Here is a 19,889-nt window from a genome sequence, read left to right as displayed (position 1 = left end):
ATGGTACAGAAATACTGCAGTGAATTCAAAACAAACTCAGCTTTGCCCTACAGAAGGAACACAATGCCTAGATCACAAACACGGGGTTATCGTTGGTTTGCTGGGTCCTAGAAAAGATTCAAGTTCAACAGCTCCCATTTTCCTTTCCTTCAGGCAGATCCCCAGCAAAGCTTTCCTCCCTCATAGCTCTCTGCTTTCCCTTTAGTCTCTTCCTCTCCTTTCCCTGTACAGATTCCCTACCCATCTCTCATTTCCTCTGGCTCTTTGGCTGTCTGCCCTCCAAGCTGAGCACACCTGGTCTAACAGGAAGTTTTCCACAAGTAACACATAGGATTAATAATACATTTCTGGTGTTATTTTCATAACACTGTTTTACCGACAGCAAAGGCAAAGGTCTAAAATTCCTTTTCAAGAAACTCCTGAAAGGCTTACCCCCTTCCAAAACATCTGCTACTGCCTCCTGCTCTCAGTGGCACCAAGGCAATACACTGCCTTGAATTAAGACGAAGCTTTTCATAATGCCCAGCTTCCTGCTGCCTTAGAGAAACTTGCAGTCTGTGCTGTCAGGAGGCAGAGGGGAAATCCCATGCAGAGCAAGGGCACGGGGGCTGTGGCCTTCTTTGCCTGTGGCCACAGCCCCATGGAGAACAATGGGAGACTGAAGCCATTGTGATAGAAGGCAGCTTGTGGAACTCACTGGAGAAGATTACTCTTCAGCGTCTGCTGAAGGAGAAACTTTCAGTTATGAAGAATAATGGTCGTAAGTGACCATTAATCCTGGGGGAGGGGGAGAGAGAGGGGAGGAAGTCTTCAAATTCAGCCTGTGCATAAGATTTCGTAAGCTTTAACAACAGAGGGAATTTGAAAAGCCAGGGCTATTGTCATAAAAACTACTGGGAACAAATTAAGTTCAATACAGATTGCTAACTTTTTCAAGGACTCATTTCTATAAACTAATTTTAACTCAAGTTTTCAGACTAATTGTAAATCCTGAGGAAAAAAACAAATTATCTCTCTAATCAAAGAGTAAGCACTATTATCCTGGGGATGATATGGTACATTTTTCACACGTGACAGAGGTTGCGTCCCTGATCTCAGTGCAAAATCCAACTTCGTTTAACTATGAAGGCGTAAAGCAAGGTAGCAAAGTACAAAATAAAAGAGGACAATAGAAGCCCCCAGGTGAGGAACCCTTTCGGTCCTCAGGCAAAAGAACTTACTGCAGGATGTCCCAAGCCTTTAGAAAGGGCAAAACTCAGGGCAAAACATCTTATGCTGGATGTTGCCAGAGTACAAGTTTCCAGTACAGCTTCCCAATTCCTCACTTAGTCCTAGTTGGCTCCCACCTTTATCAATTCCACACCACTGGTGTTAGAGGGTTTGCCACATAAATCCCACAAGCGAAATAATTCAGATTAGCACGGATTGTCAACTCTAGACCACTTCACACTTCAGTCTCTCTCACCAGTTCAAAAGGCCCGTACTGACCTCATGTAATTAATCTCCCCATCACCCATATGTGAAGCAAGTGAGTCTATTAGCTCCCGTTTTAAAAACTGGATACTGCGGGCTGAAAGTTGCTGAATCAGACCGCTGTGCCTCATCTTATCACCGCATTTTGTGAGGATTAAAGAGAACAGGGAGAAGCATGTAGCAACCGTTTTCACAAAGGCTGGGATTTGAATTGCCCATTTGGCACACGAAAAGCCTGCCGGCTTTGCCAGATGGTTCCATCACTGACAGGTTATTGCTCAGCTTCTCTTCCAGAGGGTGTATAAAAATAGAAAAGATCAACCATCACTTATTAGTTTTCAAAATCCAAATCAATCTCCATAAATTACTCTATTTATCTTAGTGCTGGGGAACACATCTGCCACATCTCCATAAATCTCAACACATGCACTGCAGTCTTCCTGTCACTTGCCTGTGAATTCCTCAAGGCTGTAGCCCCTCACTCAAACAGGTAGCCTGCAGATGGTGACACCTGTACACTAAAGGGGTCCACCAGCACTGACCCTGCTGGACCATACCACTTCTAATGTGCACATGCACCCGTACGTTGCAGCAGCCTGATCCAAACACATTTCTGTTAACAGCCCCAGGGCGTTCCCAGCAAGATCTGAAACTATTCTGACATCAAACGAACGTCCCGTAAAACATTCTTTAAAAGTGACCTAGAAAATTACTACACCAAGTGAGAGTGCCAGGCAAGGAACCTACTTCTCCACCTTTGCTGCAATAAAGCAACTAAGGATTATTTTATTTGGCTAGAAAAAAAAAAAAAAAAAAAAGCACTTATACTGGGCAAATAGGATTTTTCTATCAAAACCCCTCTGAAAACATACAGTTGGCCAGGCAGGTTTAACTGACTCAGTATCCCAAAACTTGTCGCTAAGAGACAGGCATCATAAAACAGCAAGAAAGTTCTTTTCTCAGGAGTATCTGTGCAACAGAATGAACAAAGGAGCTTTTCCCCAAATATTTTCTGAAGATAATGGCAATAAGGCTAAATATTGTATGCATTTATGTGTCTCTCTTCTTTTCAAGTCACAACCTGAACATCCAGTTCTTAAAAGCACCTCTCATTTATTAACACGTGCTCTATGAGGCCTATTAGGTTTGGCTGGGAGCTCTGTTTGGACTAGTCACCTCCATTTGGGTCTGTCACGTGTGTCTAACAGCAGAGCAGACACACCACTAACGAGCATCAGCAAGCTCAGGTGCCCCTGCAAGGCAATGAGCTGGCTTGCACAGAGCTAGCATTCCAGGTTTCTGAGTCTCCACATTTATGGAATTCCTTTCTTATTTTAGAGGCAAGAACTTGACTTTCTTTAGCTATAAAAGGAGACCAGATGAGGAGACAGACAGGCAGACTGAAAGACATTAACAGACGTCCCAAGGGACCAGGACAACAGCTTACCCTCTGGCTTCGCAGCGTGACACCTGCAGATTTGAAGTCAGGAAACTTGATGCCAGCAGTCTCAGGAACAGCCTGAAAGAGATCGAAACAGGATGTGTTGATGGAGGAAACACAAGATTTCATATACAGACTATCTGAAGGGGAAACACTGTTTCCTATGACAGAGAACCACCTGCCACAGCCACATGTCAGAGCTGAGGCAAGAGGAAAATCCCAAGCAACGGGATTCAGTGGGAAAATCCCAAGCAATTCACTGAGAAAAATACTCCAGCTCAATGTATCTTTGGAGAGCTTGAGCATTTTTGCTTGGTTGATTTAAATGCACTGCTCTACACAGAGCCTTACACCCATCCACACAAGCATAAACCCTAACCCTAAATGCTACTCCTTATACTAACATATGCACATTTGCACAATATCATCCTTATTTAACTTAGGGCCATTTCACTGATTAAAACAGCCCAGTAATTCCCCAAATCTTGGCTTTTCATTGCAATTTCTCTAAGGAATGAGCTGAGAAACCTCTGATCTGTACGGACATGCGCCCACTGATGAGGACGTAAAGACTGCACCCCTCCAGGGAGGCCTGATGTTTATACACGTTGCCATTTGACCACTCATTAGATAGTTTTCTTTCTTCCCCACTTCACATTTTAAGCAGAGCAATGCAAGGCAGCAAACTTCTAATGTTACTGCTGCTGGACAATAGAGCATTTAGTTGCATTTCAACAAAATGGAAAAAAAAAAACCACAAATGCGGTCCCTTAAAAATCTGTGCTGCTGAGCAAAGCACAAGGTGCAGAAACTTTTAAATGATTCAACCAAGCTATCTGCAGGGCCCTGTGCACTGAATGGTGTGCAGTGCACTGAATGGGGCAGCGATACTCATGATTCAATTTAACAATAGCCACAATCTCTGCAAAACGCATACTCAATCACGCTTTTCCAAAAGGAAGAGTTACCTAAAATCTCCCAGTTTCTTTGGAGATGGTGTTCGCCTGCTGCTCCCACATTTCTCTGTAGAAAGGCTCTGCGGCTCACTCTTTGTTCATTCCAGACAGGGCTGAGACAACCAGGGCTGCCCCAAGATCATAAGAGATGCTGAAGGACAGTGACTCAATTCCTCAAATGCCCTGCCAATGACTCTCACATCTCTATCAGCTATCTCTATGTCATGGTCTCGAGGATGCACCTTGCGAACCGCTCTGCATGGCCAGGCATTAAGATTTTTTTCAGTTATCTCTGGTCAATCCAATAAACAGAGGCCCCAGGAGGAGATTTCTAAATGTGATCATGGTGGGAAAAGTATTCCCTAACTACCAAGAAGGCTCATGAACTCGTAGGGATTGCTTTGATCTTGGGTAGAATGTAGCCTCCTGCTTGGATTATTAGAGACAAAGAAGGCTGCAATCAAAAACCAACCCTCTCGGATTCCTTTGGATGAAGGCTGGCTTTCAGACCCCCTGAACTCTGCCCCCCAGCCTGTTGCTGACCACCCTGACACAAGCAGTGAGGGGAAATCAGCATCGTTGGCTGAGCCAAGACAACTCTGACTGCACTCGGCGCATAAGCAATTAAATGGGTTCTTTTGCCTTGCGTGCCTGTACATGCTGTAAACGCTTCAACCTCAATTGACTCTTTGGTAAATGATTTTCCTTTGTTGAAATGATGCTGATGCAGCTCCCGATTCAAATTCTTAGTTAAAATGCAATTTTTTTCTTAACATTTCCCGGCTATAGTTGGTAATTGACTCCTAATGGACTCTGTCATGGTTGAAATGATGCTACTGCAACAACAGAAACTGCTTCTCTGTCCACGCTGGCGTGCCTATGCACTATATGCCTGCAGACAGGCACCAGCCAAGAGGCAATATTTAGGGTTGGACTCCCTCACCTTGGCATCTTCAGCATCTTTCCAGCCTCATTCTCCATCACCACCCTTTTTCTATTACCACCAAGGATGAGCTGCTTTCTTAAGAGGGAGAAACACCAGCTATGGTTGAGCTTTACCAGATCAACCCTCAAGGGAATTCAATGCACAGGGCATCCTGTGATATTACATTAATTACACAGAGGGGCAGGGGGGCGACCAAAACAATGTTTTAAGGAAGTGGTAACCATTAGGCACACTTCATCGAGCAATAACTGTCTAGCATTCACTCTCCACTCCCTGCACAGACTCTTCTGGAGGACAATGACACAAGTGCTCTCTGTTCACAAGGTGGAGGGACAGGAATTCCCAGGGACTCACTGGAAACATCTGAGATTTTGTGACAGCCCTTTCCTACTGAAGGTGCTGAATTTAGTTCAGTCCATGCTGTCCTCTTTCCAGAATGGGAAATTGAGGTAACATCAAATGCAAATTGAAACCTGTGTTCTGTGCTCCTTAGACTTTGGCTTGGCTCAGGGAGAAATAAGAAGCAATAGCTCCTGGAATACAAGAGTCCCCCAGCAGGACTGCTCTGATCACAGTTGAGGATCAGGAAAGGGGCATGTACTGAGCTTGGGGAGATGCTGCTGAGACCCAGGACTGGGGAAGAAAAGGGAAACCTGGACTAGAAAAAGAAGGCAGGTGAAAGACAACGGCTTTGTGGGATAACCCTGCACAGCAGTACCAGAATGCACCTGGTAGAAGCAAGGAGACAGACACTTCTCCTTGCCATGAGGCATGAATGGCTGGCATCATTTCATCCCATTTCTCAGAGAGGGAAAGGGAAACAGGACTTAAACTGGCATTTTTCAAATGGCAGAGAGACAGGGAGCACACCAGACGACTCTGACAATGGCTGCCTTGGACCTATCTGCCTTTTGAAAGACATAACCGAAAAGGCATCTGCCAGAAGGCAGCCAGCAGCTACTCCCCCAAAAAGAGCTGAGGGCCTGATCCCAGTAGGATTGCTGAAGGAAACACATTACCAGCCAGAGCATAAGAAGGGGAAAGTTAAAAAAAAAAAAAAAAAAAAGAGGAAAAAGAAATATTTACAGGCTTCTCTGTCTCCTTCTTCTGTGGCAGCTTCTTCTTGGGAGCCTTGCGCTCAGCACGTCTCTGCTCAGTGGTGGTGTCAGCAGCTGTGATGAGCTTCTGCAGGTCTTGGGTTCTCTTTTCTCTCTCTTTCTTCCTGGTCTCGATTTTGCGGAGCTCCTGGATGAGGTATTCTTCTTCTGCCACCTGCAGACCAGAGCACGTAAAAGCAATCAGAGCAGCAGAGGAGGCGAGCAAGGCAAGGGGGCCATCTACCGGTAACAAATCTGCTTTGTGCCAGCCTGGGAACGACTTTAAGCTCCCCTGTCTAATATCTTGGATTTGCAGAGCACGTTATGCTCCACAGCCTTACCCTGCATCCATGACAATGCCAGTCTACAAACTGGCACGTACTGTATCACAACATCCATGATGCGCCCTTCAGCAGCATCTGTAAATGACTAATCCCACCTCCAGACAAAGAGACCGAGAGCACAGATAGAAGGGTAAAAAAGCCCAAATATACTGTAGTTGCAAATGCAGTGTTGGGAAAAGCCGGCACCCCTCCCCAGACATAGCATATAGAACCTAGAGTAGCTATGCTTAGTATCAGCACACCTATCAATGCGGGAAGGACAAGTAGACTCATTACACGTATGAACTTGTCATTAGAGGGAACTACTAACAGAAAAGGATGCTCTCTCCCAGGCTTTTGCGGGTGGGGGGAGGACGGGGGACGGACAACAGCTCCTTAACCTCTAAACCCTGGGAGTCTTACACAACTTCAAAAAAGAGGAGAACTAAACATGCAGATTTACAGTCTTTGATGTCTTCTGGCAAGATTTTTATTCTAAAGGAAATAATTCTCTCTCCATGGGACTGAGGGACTCATAAGGACTCTGATCTGAGAATTTCTTTCTATTCAGAGAACTAGTACAGTAAGTGTCACAGAGAAGGTGGTGGCAGTTACCAGAGATCATAACTCTGCTCATCTAGCCCTCTCTCCTGCACAGTCGGATTTCTCAGTTACTGTCCTTTTGTATCCCTAAAAATGACATGAACTCAGTAACAAAAGCAATACTTGGGTGTTGCTCTTTTCTTGTCCAGTCTTTCTTTCCCTTTTCTACCCTCTGGCCTATTTCATCCACCTACTGATTCAACTTATCATAAATCTTTTGGAGCTGTGCTGCTCTCTTCCCCCAGTTACCTGTTCTGGTGTCCTATTGTACAGCCTTTCCAGTTGTTCCTTCCTTCGCCTCTCATGGCCAGCATCGAAGACTGGGATTTTCAAGTCTGTGCCTGGAGCTGCGCGAATATTAGCCAGCTTGGCACAGATGTGATAGTATCGTTCCTTCAGGTCCTCCACTGATCTTTTCTATGGAAGATATTACAGGAACACAGCATTATGGAAGAACCAAGCAAAACCTTGTGCAGTAGCCAGCTCAGGACCACTGGCTGAAGGGTGTAAGCATGTCACACACTGCCTGGGAGGAAGAGCCTTGCCAGTCCCAGTGGAACCACAGGGATGGGGGAATTTCTCAGTGAACTGTGTGAATTAACTGTCATGAGTTCACAGGTACTGCTTTTAAAGCACCCACCAGAGTCCAACAATACAGTTGAGGGTTAGAGACAATACAGCAGTGAAGCACTCTGAGATAAAAGGATGCAAGATAGTTGAGAGGAGAAAACCTGTAAAAAGAAAACTGTGACAAACGCACAGGAGGCCTCCCCTGAGCTGTTCCAGACAATGGCCATTCAAGCCATAACCAAGAAGGTACCAGCTGCAACAATTTGTTGCCCATCATTACGTGAAGTCTGAGCTGCGTTGCCTTACTCCAAGCACCGAAGATGTTTGGGCTGCCCAGCTGGGCAGACTCTTATTCCACTTTGCTACAGGCTCTTCACATGAGCATTCTGGAGGGCAACAAAAAGCACCACATTTGGAGTGGTTCTGTAAGTCACATCATTCCCCTGTGTCACCAGGAGGCATGGAAACAGCAGCTACAGGAGATTTACAATCATGACACCAGAGTTGCATCTTCAGACCACTGATGGTCCCTGCTTCACAGCAGAGATGACAGAAACCTGTACCAGGTCAGACCACAAGTCAGGAGCAGCACTAGGGTAAAATCTCACTCCCTGGAAATCATTAGCAGATCCTTCTCCCCAAGCCTAGACTCAAATCCAGGGCACCTATCCTGCTCAGCTAAACAAACTCCCCAGCTGCCTTATCTTCAAGGAACAATAAGTTGTTCTCCTGGCAGGGGCAAACCTTCTAACTTTCTAATAAAACACAACAGGGAATGAGCACAAGTCACAGTGGATTTAATTAGAAACAAAGCAAGCAGCAATGCCCTGTGCTAGAAATTCAATATTCCTTGCTGCCAATAATTCATTATTTTCCCCTAATTAAGTTGATATAAAGGGTAATTTGGTCTTTGCAGTGCAGCAAGCCCTGCACGTGCCATAGCAGCAGGTTGCTAGCAGCGCCTTGGCCCCCTGGACTCACCTTGAACTGCTGGTGGTCGTAGCGATCATGGATCACCACAAAACGCAGATCAAAACGCCGAGCCAGGTCAAAGAGGTGGTCTGTCTCAGCTTTGGTCCACGCATCATCATGGAGATACATCTGGTACTCCTGCTCTGAGTAGACAGGTACCTGCACTGTCTATGCAGAGAAAAGAAAAACATGGTAGCTCTCCTGCAGTACCGTCCTTCTCGCTGACAGCTGGTAAGGGCTGAGATACCTGAACCACGAACAAGAGCAGAGCAATGACAGGAGGGTGCTGCCAGGACCCTGAGCATGGGTGCTGGTAGGAAAAATGAGGAGCAGGCAGAGGACTTGGTAAGGAGCAACGTGTGATCTCAGGGCCACAAACATGATGTTCTGGGGAACCTACAAGGAAACACTGCCTGGGAGGCTGAAACCTATTTCAGGTGGCTGACACAGGCAGAGGTCAGCAACCCACATCCTGACAACAGGTTTCAAAATTATCAGGCTAACGTGACAGTGAAACCAAGGATCAGCCAGCCTCTCCGCATTCCTCCCATATAGCAGCACCAATACCTTGACATAAACTGCTCTGACAGTTGACTCCACTTGGGTTGGGACATGCCCACTTGTTCGGGAAGAACGGGAAAGGCAAGGAGCGTCAGTTCCTAGCATTTAGCACACCTTCTGCTTTGATACACAACCCACTTCTTTCATGTTTGGTGCAGACAGTGCCATGAAGATCTGAAAGGCTGGGTGCTGTACAACTGAGGGCCACAAACTCGACAAACAACTTTGTTCCTCCCTTCCTTATCCACCCTTTCTCCAAAAGAGCCACAGGGCCAAATGGCAGTCCAACTCTGAGTGTCCCAGGTGTCTAAACGGCCAAACCCACACCACTGTTCCCAGCCCAGAACTGCTCTGCAAGGTCTCTATCCAGAACACGTGTCACATGAGTACTAAAGGAACCGTAAAAATACCTGATTTATTAGGGGAAGGCCTAGCACATGGTAAAGTAAAAGTGCAAACAAGCTTGTGCTTTCCTCCCTTACCCCCCCACCACTGCACTGAAACTTTGCTCAGCCTGAGGAAGTCCTGTCTCCACAAGAAAACATCATGTGCATGTGAGCAGCACACATGCTTCAACACCTCTATGCCATCCCGAATCCTACACCAGAAGAGTCATTCTCATGAACTCCACACAGCCCAGAGTAGTATTTCTAAGCCTTCAAATCCCAGCCTCTTCAGGTCTACTGCCCTTCTTCCATCACTTAGACACAGGAGCTTCACCTAAAGGTGAAGCATCTCTCTTCACTACACCTCAACCTTCAATTACCACTTCCACCAGGAGAAATGCCATCCTACTAAACACAGTAAGGATGTCCTATGTCCATCAAGAAAAATAAAATATTTTCTGAAGTAGCACACATACATGAAAAGAGCCAGCAGGGTCCTCTGCAGTGGATGGAAGGGAAGGTGGCAGATGTCTGATCAGAGAAAAGAATGGGATAAGAACAAAGAGCAGTCCCCAAAACACTTCCTCAGCCCCACTCATGGCTGCTCAGGTGAGAACTGCTGAGCAGTAAGAAGGTGGGAACTCATCAGATGGAAAGTTTGAGCCAGCCACGGGAAGACTATAAGTTCAAATGCAAATATGACCCCCAGAAAGGGATTTCCAGCAGAAACTGGCAGAGCTTCAGTTGCACAAGACCTTGGCAGGAATACCAACTACAGCTCTACTGACCCCTGTTCAGGAAAAATGAACTGAAATGGGAACGAGTATAGAGAAGAGCAACAAGGATGAGTAATGGGGTGGAGAGCTTGTCTTCCCACAGCAGATTGGAGGAGAAAGGAGCCCAGCAAAGGAAGTCTGAAAGGGAATCTTACTGCAGGCTTCAAGTATGCTAGATGTAATGAAAGGAATACCCATGGGAAGAAAAGAACAACTGAAATAAGGACAAAGAAATTGGCTTGCAAAGAAATGCCAATTTAACATGGAAAATTTAACACGGAAATGAGAAATAGAGCAGAGACAGACTGGAACAGCTTCCCAAGGAAGCACAGGGGCAGGAAAACCCAAGTGCTTTTCAAAAGGAACTTGATCAGTTTATGAAAGGGACTGGATGGTGCAGGACCCGAAAGAGCCAAGACGACAATTCAATGGCCCAGAAAACCCCTCTCAGTCCTACATTTCACACTATAAACTCACACAATGATGGGCATTAAATTAGCTGAAGCTGCTCAGGAAAAATCCTGGAGCCATGAGACAGTTCTGTAAAAACATCAGCACAATGCTTAGAAGTGGTGAAAAGACGAACCGAGCAGTAAAAATTATCAGGGAAATAAAGAGAAACACAGCCAATGTACAAACCTGCCATGCTTCCCTAAGTGAAACACTCACTCCTAGTCCACCCATTTCAAAAGAAATTATATTTGAGAACAACAAGGATGAGACAGGGCACAGAAGGGCAGATGTATGTCCAATTACAGAACACCCAGTACACAGCAAGGACAATTTACTGCATCATGTAACACAACATCTCAGAAGCATGAAATAAAACCCCAAAGCAACAGTTTAAAATGAAGAGAAGAAAGCACCTTTGCACACCATACAAAATTAACCTGAAGAACTCATTACCACGGGATATTCACAAAGCAGCTTTCTGCTCTGAGCGTACCTAGCAAGAATTATTAAACACAAATTCCAAGTTAAGAAATCCTTAAGCCAAAAATCACCAGAAGCTAGAAAAAAATGCTCTAAGCCTTTACTAATGGTATCCAGAAACAGAATATCGACTGAGAGAGGCCTTTGCTCTGACACCAGTGAAGCTGCTTTTATATTCCTATTTCACACCCTGGATCAAGACTCAGTGTACACTGTGAAACGTAAGTTTACCTTTTGGATCTCACAATGAAGAGGAGGGATTTGGTTTGGAGACCGGAAGCACAGAGAAAAGGCAAAGCAACTGAGCAGTGATGCAGGAGCCAGGTTAAAGAGCTTGAGCACCCAATAGGACAGACTACACAGGAAAATGGGCTTATGCCAAGGGCAGCAAGAGATTTGGGCAGAGGTATCAAGTACATGAGAAGGAACCCACAGAAGAGACTGGAAAAGTAAATAAAACTCCTCATCAGTGCCTTCTACCCCCTCAACTATGGATCCACAAGGGTAAAAACTTGCTCATAATGTTATGTAATTGTGCATGTGCAGATGGCAGAGGTCTGTACCACTAATCTAAAGGTTGCAGCCTTGCTGAAGGCTCTTCTGTCTGTCAATTCACAGTACACGATAAAGTTAAGGAAACGAGAATCGCATAATTACAACACCCATGTGTGGCCCTCTCTGATAAACTCAGTTGAACTCAGCCAAAAAACTGTTACAGCAGTAGAGTCTTAGAGACAATTACATTCCCCAAGTTTCACTCAGACAGCTGGGTAGGTGCCTTGACTAAGTGAGTCACGCTTCAGACTTCCACCCTAGACATCAGAGAAGAGATACCACAGGAGGCTCTTACCAATGTCCCAGCAAGACGAAAAGCATCAGTCAGAGCTGGAGCCTTCTAACATATAAGGTCAACCAACCACTTAACTCTGCAGGAAGCCAGGCTTTGTTAGAGCTGATGCTCTGTGGGTTACAAACTTAAAATGTTGTATACAGTTATATGCAAGCAGAGCTTTTGTGGAATCATGTTAGCACACATTTTTTTCCCCCCTTTCAGATTTGCATCATGAAGGGGTTTAAATTACATTATGGAGGCACCCTAACTCTGCTCCTTCCTAACTTTGGAGGTCCTGACTTTGAAGTATAAATCTTGATGTAGTTTTCTTTGTGCATACACATGAAAGCACCAACCACTCAAAGCAGATACATCTGGGACAAAAGGCAGCAGGAGATTACAACAACACACCATGACAATTTAATATGAGACGCAAAGAACAGGGTACTGCACCACACTGATACCACAAGAATAATTTCAGAGGGAACGCAATGTAATTCAGCATCTGTGCTGGAAACTGGCCAAGAGGCCACAAGCCAGCTTTTTGGCCACAAAGCTCAGGCGATTTTTTTCATACTGGGCAAAATAACAAGACTTATGACTTTAAAGACTCACTCAGAATAGAGTATCTTTTACTATCTAAAGCCTTTAATCAGGGGGAGGATATTGGTTAGGAACTGAATTATATGGCAGAGTGCCTCCTTACCAAATCAATGACTGCACACCTGAAACACAGAGGGCTCTAGCAAGCTCTAACCACATACTGAGCCCACTTAGCTTGAATGATTTGGAGACATCATAGCCTGTGGTCACATGGCTGCAGGCCACACTGCAATTTAAAATTGCAAAATCTAACTCAGCCTTCACTTGTTGAAAGAACCAACTTCCTGTCTGGACATTCAAGAAGTTGACCGAAGGGTATTTTCCAGCTGCTATTTATATGCTTTTGTTTGAAAGTGCTCTCACTTACTTTATTGAACCTGGCAAAAGGGTAGTCCTTCCCTTCCTCTGCTGCTCTCCTCCAGTGGTAGAACATTGCTCCATCTTTTCTCGCTGGGTTGGTGAAAGGCATCCACTTCCAAGGCCGGACTTTCTTGGACCCCAGTTTTGCTTTGACTGTTCGATAACCCTGAGTTGTATCACTCGGCAGCAGGGGAGGCGCATCCCTGTAGTGGAGAAAAAAACTGGCTGACAAGAAGCAAGAGGCAGCCCAGGACAAACCCAAAGAGATTTCAGACTCAGAGTGGGATCTGCCACCACAATGCTTAGTTGCTTAATGCTTAAAGCTGAGTTTAAGCTTTATTCCAGGTTTTGCACTTCCCAGACTGTACCAGAGGACAGAATACTCCCACATCAGAGGACAGAATACTTGGCACGGATGGGCTTGAACAGAACCATCTGGAAAGTAAACTATGCAAAAGACCCCTGGGGCAAGGGCACAATCCATAACAAGCTAAATACAGGCTCCAGCAGAACTCTTTTTGCAGAAATAAAAGCAGGTGCTATTCCCAGTTGTGAATAAAAGAGAATTAGATACAGAAGGGTAAGAACACTGCCTTGTCTGCACTAGACTATCGTGCCTGTACCGAATTCATCTCCTATGCAGAGCAAACCCCCCAAATTCAGAAGAGAGAAGACAGACGTGGGCCATGACTGTCTAAGAGAGAAAGAGAAGGGCACCAGCATGGGCCATGCACAAAGGGGAATCAATGTGGGAAGTAAGACTGTCTGTGGTTTCCAGAGGAGGCTGCCCTGCCACCAAAAGCCCAGGCTACCCCACAACCTGCACAGATGACCATAAGCACTTACTTTTTGTCAGAGTAGAGGAGTGCATAAACTTCTCGGTGCATTCCTTCTGGCCTCTTAAACGTCAATGTCTCTGAAGATTTCTTGGATTTTTTCTGAAACGAAATAATTGTATTTTAGATTTAGAAGTAGCAAACCCTGAGGGAACATTAAACTACATAACCTGGCACCCTGTGAGGCTTTTCACTTTTATCTCTTTTTAGGCACCTTGAATTTCTCCAGGAAAGTGCCTGTTCCCAGTGGAAGACACTGACAGACAAAACGTGCCCACTTTCAGTGATAGCACTCACCAGTACTCAGACACTTCTTGTTGCTGATAACACACACTTAAATTCCAAGTTGAACATCTGGCTGTGGTTTTCAGGGGCTGGTGCATTAAGCCTTTTTTTACTAGGTAAGCACTGTCCTTACATGAAGGTATTAATGCATTTAACTAAGTGATTCTCTACCTTTTAGAGAAGCTAATAAGAAACGTCTTCCCACCTTCTCTTAGTTTTTGTCACTTTGTTCTGCAGAAACTTTTTTTACCAGTTGTGATCAAGCCCTTGCAGTAACCCCAAATCAAAACTATGGGTATCATGTACAAAAGTAAATCCCCATTCCTGCCTCCGCTCTCCCATTTATACAGCAATAATTTTTTTTTTGACATAGTTTCTTCATATTAGGAATTCAGGGTAGATGATGCAATCTGGCCCCTGAAACCTTGTCAGAACTTACGGTTTCTAAGACACAGTCCGCCTCATATCACATATACAAGTTTATAAAGTAATCAGCTTTGGATTAAGGTAGATACAGTAACAGCCACATTAACAAGCTATGCTTTATTTAAGCAGGCCAAGTTTACCGAGTAGTGCAGAGCATTTAGCCTTCTTTATAACTACTAGCCACATCACTACTTTTAAATACTTGTTTATGGTATCGCTACCAACTTTTAAATCAAAATACTTTGCAGTAGTAAAACTAACACTGTATCATAAATTGTATTAAATCAATAGAGTCAGCTTTATCAAGCAAATTCAAAATCCCATTAAAAAAAAAAATAATAATCTATCAGCTTGGACTACAACTACATTCCATAAAACTTCATGGCAGACGTTCATTATATTACCACCTTTTTACTCCTAATCAAACACCTTTCTCCTAACGTGTCCATCACTTTGCCCAGGAGCAATATAAGGCCAACCGAAGCAGTTACCCACGGGTCACCACACACCCTGTTTGAACACAGGCTTCTGGAATTCCCCCAAAGTTCCCAGATTTATTAAAAGTTAATATCATCAGGGCAGAGATCAGCTCAGCTAGCTCTTTTAGGAGCTGAGAACAAATTACTTGGTCCTGCCGATTTAAATGTTTTTATGCCTAGTAATTTTTATTTTAACGTTCTCTGTCACTAATGGACTGGAAAGTACCTCACGGTTCTCTTGTGATTTAAAGACATCAATCTGTTTCTCTTCTAATTGAGAACAGATCTATTTCCTGGGCAAGTGCTGCACTGTTACTAGCAATTTTGTTCTCTCCATGCGATAATGGCTTATACCTTTGGTTTGATTTAGTTTCGGTACTTTGTAGAAATTCAGAATGTTTCACTCATGGCCACAAGTGGCCTCCTGCACTTCTCCCAAAACCTCTCGCTGCACCTGCCCTTCCTCTCTCTTTCCATTAGAGTAAATCTGAGGAAAAACCCATCTTATTCTCTGCTCCAAAAGGGAGACAGACAGGCAGCAGCACTCCTTCAGCTCTCTGCTAGCTAGCAAACACATCTAAGTCAAGGAACTCTCAACTCGGAACACTTAGTGGCACAAGATCACAGGCTGAATCCAGCCAACGAGCTGCCCACTGGACACGCTATTCACGAACACAGCTGATAACTGGTGATTTTAACATCTCAGATTTTAAATTACTACAACACATCAGTTTTCAATCACGGCAATTATACTATACGTCCTATCCCCTGCAAGGCAGCCATGAAACCACTGTGCTTCTCTTCAGAGACAAACATTTCATTGGAGGCAAGTAAAGGCACTCAGTAAGTACTTATAGGGATGGGGTGGTTGTATATGTTTGGTTTTGTTTAGGTTTTTTTCCACAAACAAATACAAAGTCTTTACTTCAATCAGACCATTTCTGTATCAGTGAGCTCCTGGGGATTTCAGCTACCCCGGCTCATTTCCAAGCACCTCCACATCTCATAACTCCTTGTGAATTGACCTTCACAACACTTTGCAAAGCACAGGACACCCAAGACCTTGCCTGAATTTAAAATACAGAAGGCAACAACATACCATAGCATATTACCACACAGAACACAGTACATGACAGCATACATCCTAAACAGAGCTTATTAACTTGCTCACATTCCCACAGGCAACACACCCCAGTTCTCCCAAACCCATCACACACCTTCCCTGCATGGGGACTGCTCCCATGGTTTGAAGACATTTACTGTTCAATCAAGTCTGCTATTTTTTTCTTTTAGAACAGGAGCGTGTTACATTATTTCCACCTGCTTGGGAGCTAGATAGTAAGTATACTTCACACTTACTCCACAAAATGGGAATTTTAGAGACAGCTGAAAATGTCCTGCGGCCAGGCCCACCGCACCAGGACACCACTTACACAGCTCCAGCTTAAATACTGCCCCAAATGCTACAGCACAGTTAACTAAGAACACCAGGAACTCAGGAGTGGGGCCCTCTAACCATTTCCAGATACTCCTAGGAAGCCCCAAAACAAACAGACTATGGTAGGAACATGCTTTATTCCATCTTTTTTTCCAACATTCACCCCAGACATCACACGCAAAGCCAGTCAGCGCCTAGAAAACAAGCAGTGTCCCCTTAGGGCGTTGTGGTTCACCTTATCCGAGTTGATGATATCCTTTTTGTTGATGGTACCCGTGTTCTCCGACTCCACGCCACCCAGCTCCAGGATGTCCCGCACATCTGCACCGGTCGCCATCTCTCCACCGGCCCCCTGCCCTTCTCTGCTGCCGTCCTGTCCGTCCTCTCCAGTTCTGGGAGCGGGGGAAACATGGGGGCCGGAATTAGTGTGCACCTCCCGCGGGGGCTATCCCATATATAAACAGGCATATGTGTATATATATATATATACACACGTATATCTACGTACATACACGCCCATATATACACACACACACATATATGTAGCTACATATACATACACACATCCCGCAGCCGCCTCCCCATTCTCCCGAGGCCCAACAACGGGGCCTTCTACCCAGCCGGTCCCAGGGTCGACGCACGCCAAGGCCAGGGCCTAGAGCCCCGCGGCGGGCTCCCGGGAAGCCCATGGGAGGATGGGGGGGACGAGTCGCCGCCACAGGGCCACAGCAACCCCGAATCGAGCCAATCCCGCGCTCACTCACCCACCCGCGCCGGCTCCACGGCCACCGGGACGGTGCGACCACCACAGCGGCCCGGGCAACGCCACTTCCGCTCCCGCCGAGAGGCGCCCGGAAGTGGCCGGAGCCCTTTGGAGGAGGCACCACGGGGGGTTGGAGGGGGGGCGGTGGTGAGCGCAGAGAGGAGCGGGGAGTAGCCGGTTCGCGCCCCGCTCCCGGTAGGTCGAGGCAGCCACGAGCTCGGCGCCGCCAGTGCTGCCTCTCCCGCGGCAGCATCCGGAGACGCTCGGGGCCGCCGCTCTTCCTTCCCCTCCGCGGGCGAAGAGCCCGCTGCAGGCGGGACTCGCTGCCGCGCCAGGAGGTGGCAGCACAGCCGTGCTCTGCCGGGGCCCGGCGGGTGTCCCCGACGCTGGCCCCGGGCCATCCTCCCACCTCTGGCCGACCTAGGGGTCGCCCCGTGTGGGGCAGCAGTGGCCTGCAGGGCCGTCCAGGGTGCTCCCACCCTCGCCCCCCAGTTGCCCGAAGCGACAAGCCCGGGCGGGGGGGGCCGTTCCCCCGGGTCGCTGGGCTCTGCCTGGGCCAGCAGGGCTGTGGGGCAGGGCAGGGGCAGGCCACACAGTGCCCTGCTCTCCTGAGGGTCTTGAGGCTGACCCCTGTTCCCCACAGAGCTCGTAAGGAGTTTTCCTGTCTCTTCGTTACCCGGTGGCTCTCCCACCCTCACTGCCAGCCGTGCTGGCCTCGCTGGTGGCCAACTGGCCGTGCCAAATGGCCACCTGCCAGGCGGGTGCTGCACCACGTGGCGTGTTTGGGCTGCCCATCCTGGCTTCGTTTGACAAAGCGTCAGCTCCTCGCCTTCACGCTTGGCAAGAAAACCCTCCCGAAGTACTTCAGAGCAGCAGCGCTTCCCTGGGGCCATGGGGCAGCCTGGGGCGAAAGTTTTATTAACTGGACTGTCCCATTTCCTCTTCCCTGTGGGAGGAAAGAGAGGGAAAATGGGCAAAGGGGAGGAAACAGCAGCGTGGGATCAGGAGGGACTTTGAAAAATCACCTTCCTGCTGTATGGAGGCAGGAGCAAGGCTGACTGGCAGGGGTTTGTCTGAAGCAGAAGGTTTTGGCATGGGGCACAGAGATCTACAGGGATCCGTCAGCCACCTCGGATAGCCCAGGAGAGGGGGTGTCCCTGAGGGGATCGCTTCTCCTGTGCAGCAGCCCCGAGGTGAGCTGAACCCCGCTGTGCCGGGGTGACTCCAGCACACAGCCCCTGTACACCAACCAGGCTGTGCTGGAGTTGCCACCATTCCCATCCCACTGGCGCTCCCTTCCCACGGGGACTGGCACCTCACCTCTGCACCAGGGCCCAGCCAGCGCCAGTGTGCCCCAGTGAGAACTGGTGGCACCCCGGAATGTCATCTGTTGTCCCCAGTAATCATTTAAGACCTTTTCTACCCCCTCCCACGCTGCCAGGGATGGCTTTTAGCATCTTGGCCCTTCCTCCCACAAGGACAGAGCTAATCCCGATGTTTCTCCTGTCCTGCTCTGCTCATTTGCTCTCAGCTCTGCCACATCCACCCAGGTCCTTCCCCATCAGCACGTGTGGCTATTCCTAATCATTTCTAGCACCTTTCCTTGTTCTTTTGCCGTGGCTGGTGTGGAGATGGGGTGCGTGCTCCCCCAAGGTGGGTCTGCAGAGGGAGATGAGGCTTTCCCAGCGCTGCCTTTCTCTGCCTTTGCAGTCTCACCCCTGCTCTGCCTGGCAAGTGTGGCACGGCTGCTCCAGGGAAAGCTTTTTAATACCTGAGAAAGAGGACCTCTCTTTTTGCCCCTCGCTGACGGGTCGTTCACAGTCTGTTCATGCTGTTAAATGGCACTTAGAGAAAACACAACCAGTCCTGAAATAAAATCCAGAGATAGGTGGCCATTCAGTGTCACGTTTAGATTATATCCCCCACTTTTAGGCCTAGACCTGCTCAAGCCCAGCTTCCAGCCCTCGCCCAGCAGGACTCAGCCCAAGCTCTGCCCCAGTGCAGGGTGATCACCTCCTCTTCAACTGAGCCCGCAGCACATTTTGAGCTCCTCTCCCCAGGGCAGCAACCTTTTAACCTCATGAAAGGTGGAGATTGTGGGCAGCTGGGCTGCGTTATTCACCCGCCCACCTCCCCCGCACCTCTGTGAGCACGGGTGTCACTGCAGGGCTGTGTCCCACCAGCGGCTGTATGGACCTGCAAGCAAAACACATTAGCTGGGTGCTTCTGCTAACTTGATCAGCAGCGGAGCAATTAGCACTGTCTTCAAAGGAAGCACAGAGGTGTTGTTTCTGGGATGCAGCCACTGCATCCCAGAGCTTGTGGAGCCTTCAAAGAGCAAAGGGACACAGCTGGAGACCTTTGTCAGCACACACGCACCTGGTCCATCCCTGAGAGTCCTGCTCAGGGACACATGCCCAGGTCTGTCACCTCCCTGGAGGTGCTGTGGTCCTGCCCTGCCAGGGCACAGGGATAGCCCAGGGGATACAGCTGGTTGGGGAAAGCCAGCAATGGCAGGGAGCCCAGTGTTCCTGCGCCCCAAGGCTTTGACAAGGGGACAGCAAAAGCCAGCAGCACTGTCTTGTCACTACAACCCCATCACCCACCTCCTGCCATCCTGTGGGCACAGAGAACCCAGCAGCTGGAGGAGGGATGTCCCCCCACAGTTAGCCCTGGCAGAAAGGCAGCGCTGGCTTCCTCTCAGCGGCTGCCCTCCTGGGGTCCTGGGGAAAGGATGCTCCTCATGCCCTTTGCCCATGTCCTGGCTGCCAGGCATGGCCAAAGGTGGCCCTAGGCCAGAGGTGTGCGTGTCTTCAGCCCAGGGCTCAAG

General features: G+C 47.6%; 1 protein-coding gene across 2 annotated transcripts in view; it reads right to left on the bottom strand.

Moving 5' to 3' along the window:
- DMAP1 (DNA methyltransferase 1 associated protein 1) overlaps nucleotides 1-17,117 on the bottom strand; it is a 34,749-nt gene extending 17,632 nt beyond the window's left edge. For both annotated transcript variants that reach the window (XM_074152096.1, XM_074152095.1), the window contains exons 1-8: nucleotides 17,061-17,117; nucleotides 16,532-16,688; nucleotides 13,679-13,770; nucleotides 12,840-13,035; nucleotides 8,391-8,549; nucleotides 7,089-7,256; nucleotides 5,903-6,088; nucleotides 2,921-2,992 (exon numbers count right to left, since the gene is read on the bottom strand). In XM_074152096.1, coding sequence (XP_074008197.1) covers nucleotides 2,921-2,992; nucleotides 5,903-6,088; nucleotides 7,089-7,256; nucleotides 8,391-8,549; nucleotides 12,840-13,035; nucleotides 13,679-13,770; nucleotides 16,532-16,633 — 975 coding nt within the window. In that variant the 5' untranslated portion in view covers nucleotides 16,634-16,688; nucleotides 17,061-17,117. The remainder of the gene's footprint in view (nucleotides 1-2,920; nucleotides 2,993-5,902; nucleotides 6,089-7,088; nucleotides 7,257-8,390; nucleotides 8,550-12,839; nucleotides 13,036-13,678; nucleotides 13,771-16,531; nucleotides 16,689-17,060) is intronic.
- Nucleotides 17,118-19,889: the final 2,772 nt, after the last annotated feature.

Source organism: Numenius arquata, chromosome 8 (genome assembly GCF_964106895.1).
Source record: "Numenius arquata chromosome 8, bNumArq3.hap1.1, whole genome shotgun sequence".
In the NCBI taxonomy this organism is placed as follows: domain Eukaryota; kingdom Metazoa; phylum Chordata; class Aves; order Charadriiformes; family Scolopacidae; genus Numenius; species Numenius arquata.
Note: the sequence above shows the minus strand (reverse complement) of the source record. Positions and strands in the feature narration are given on the sequence as shown.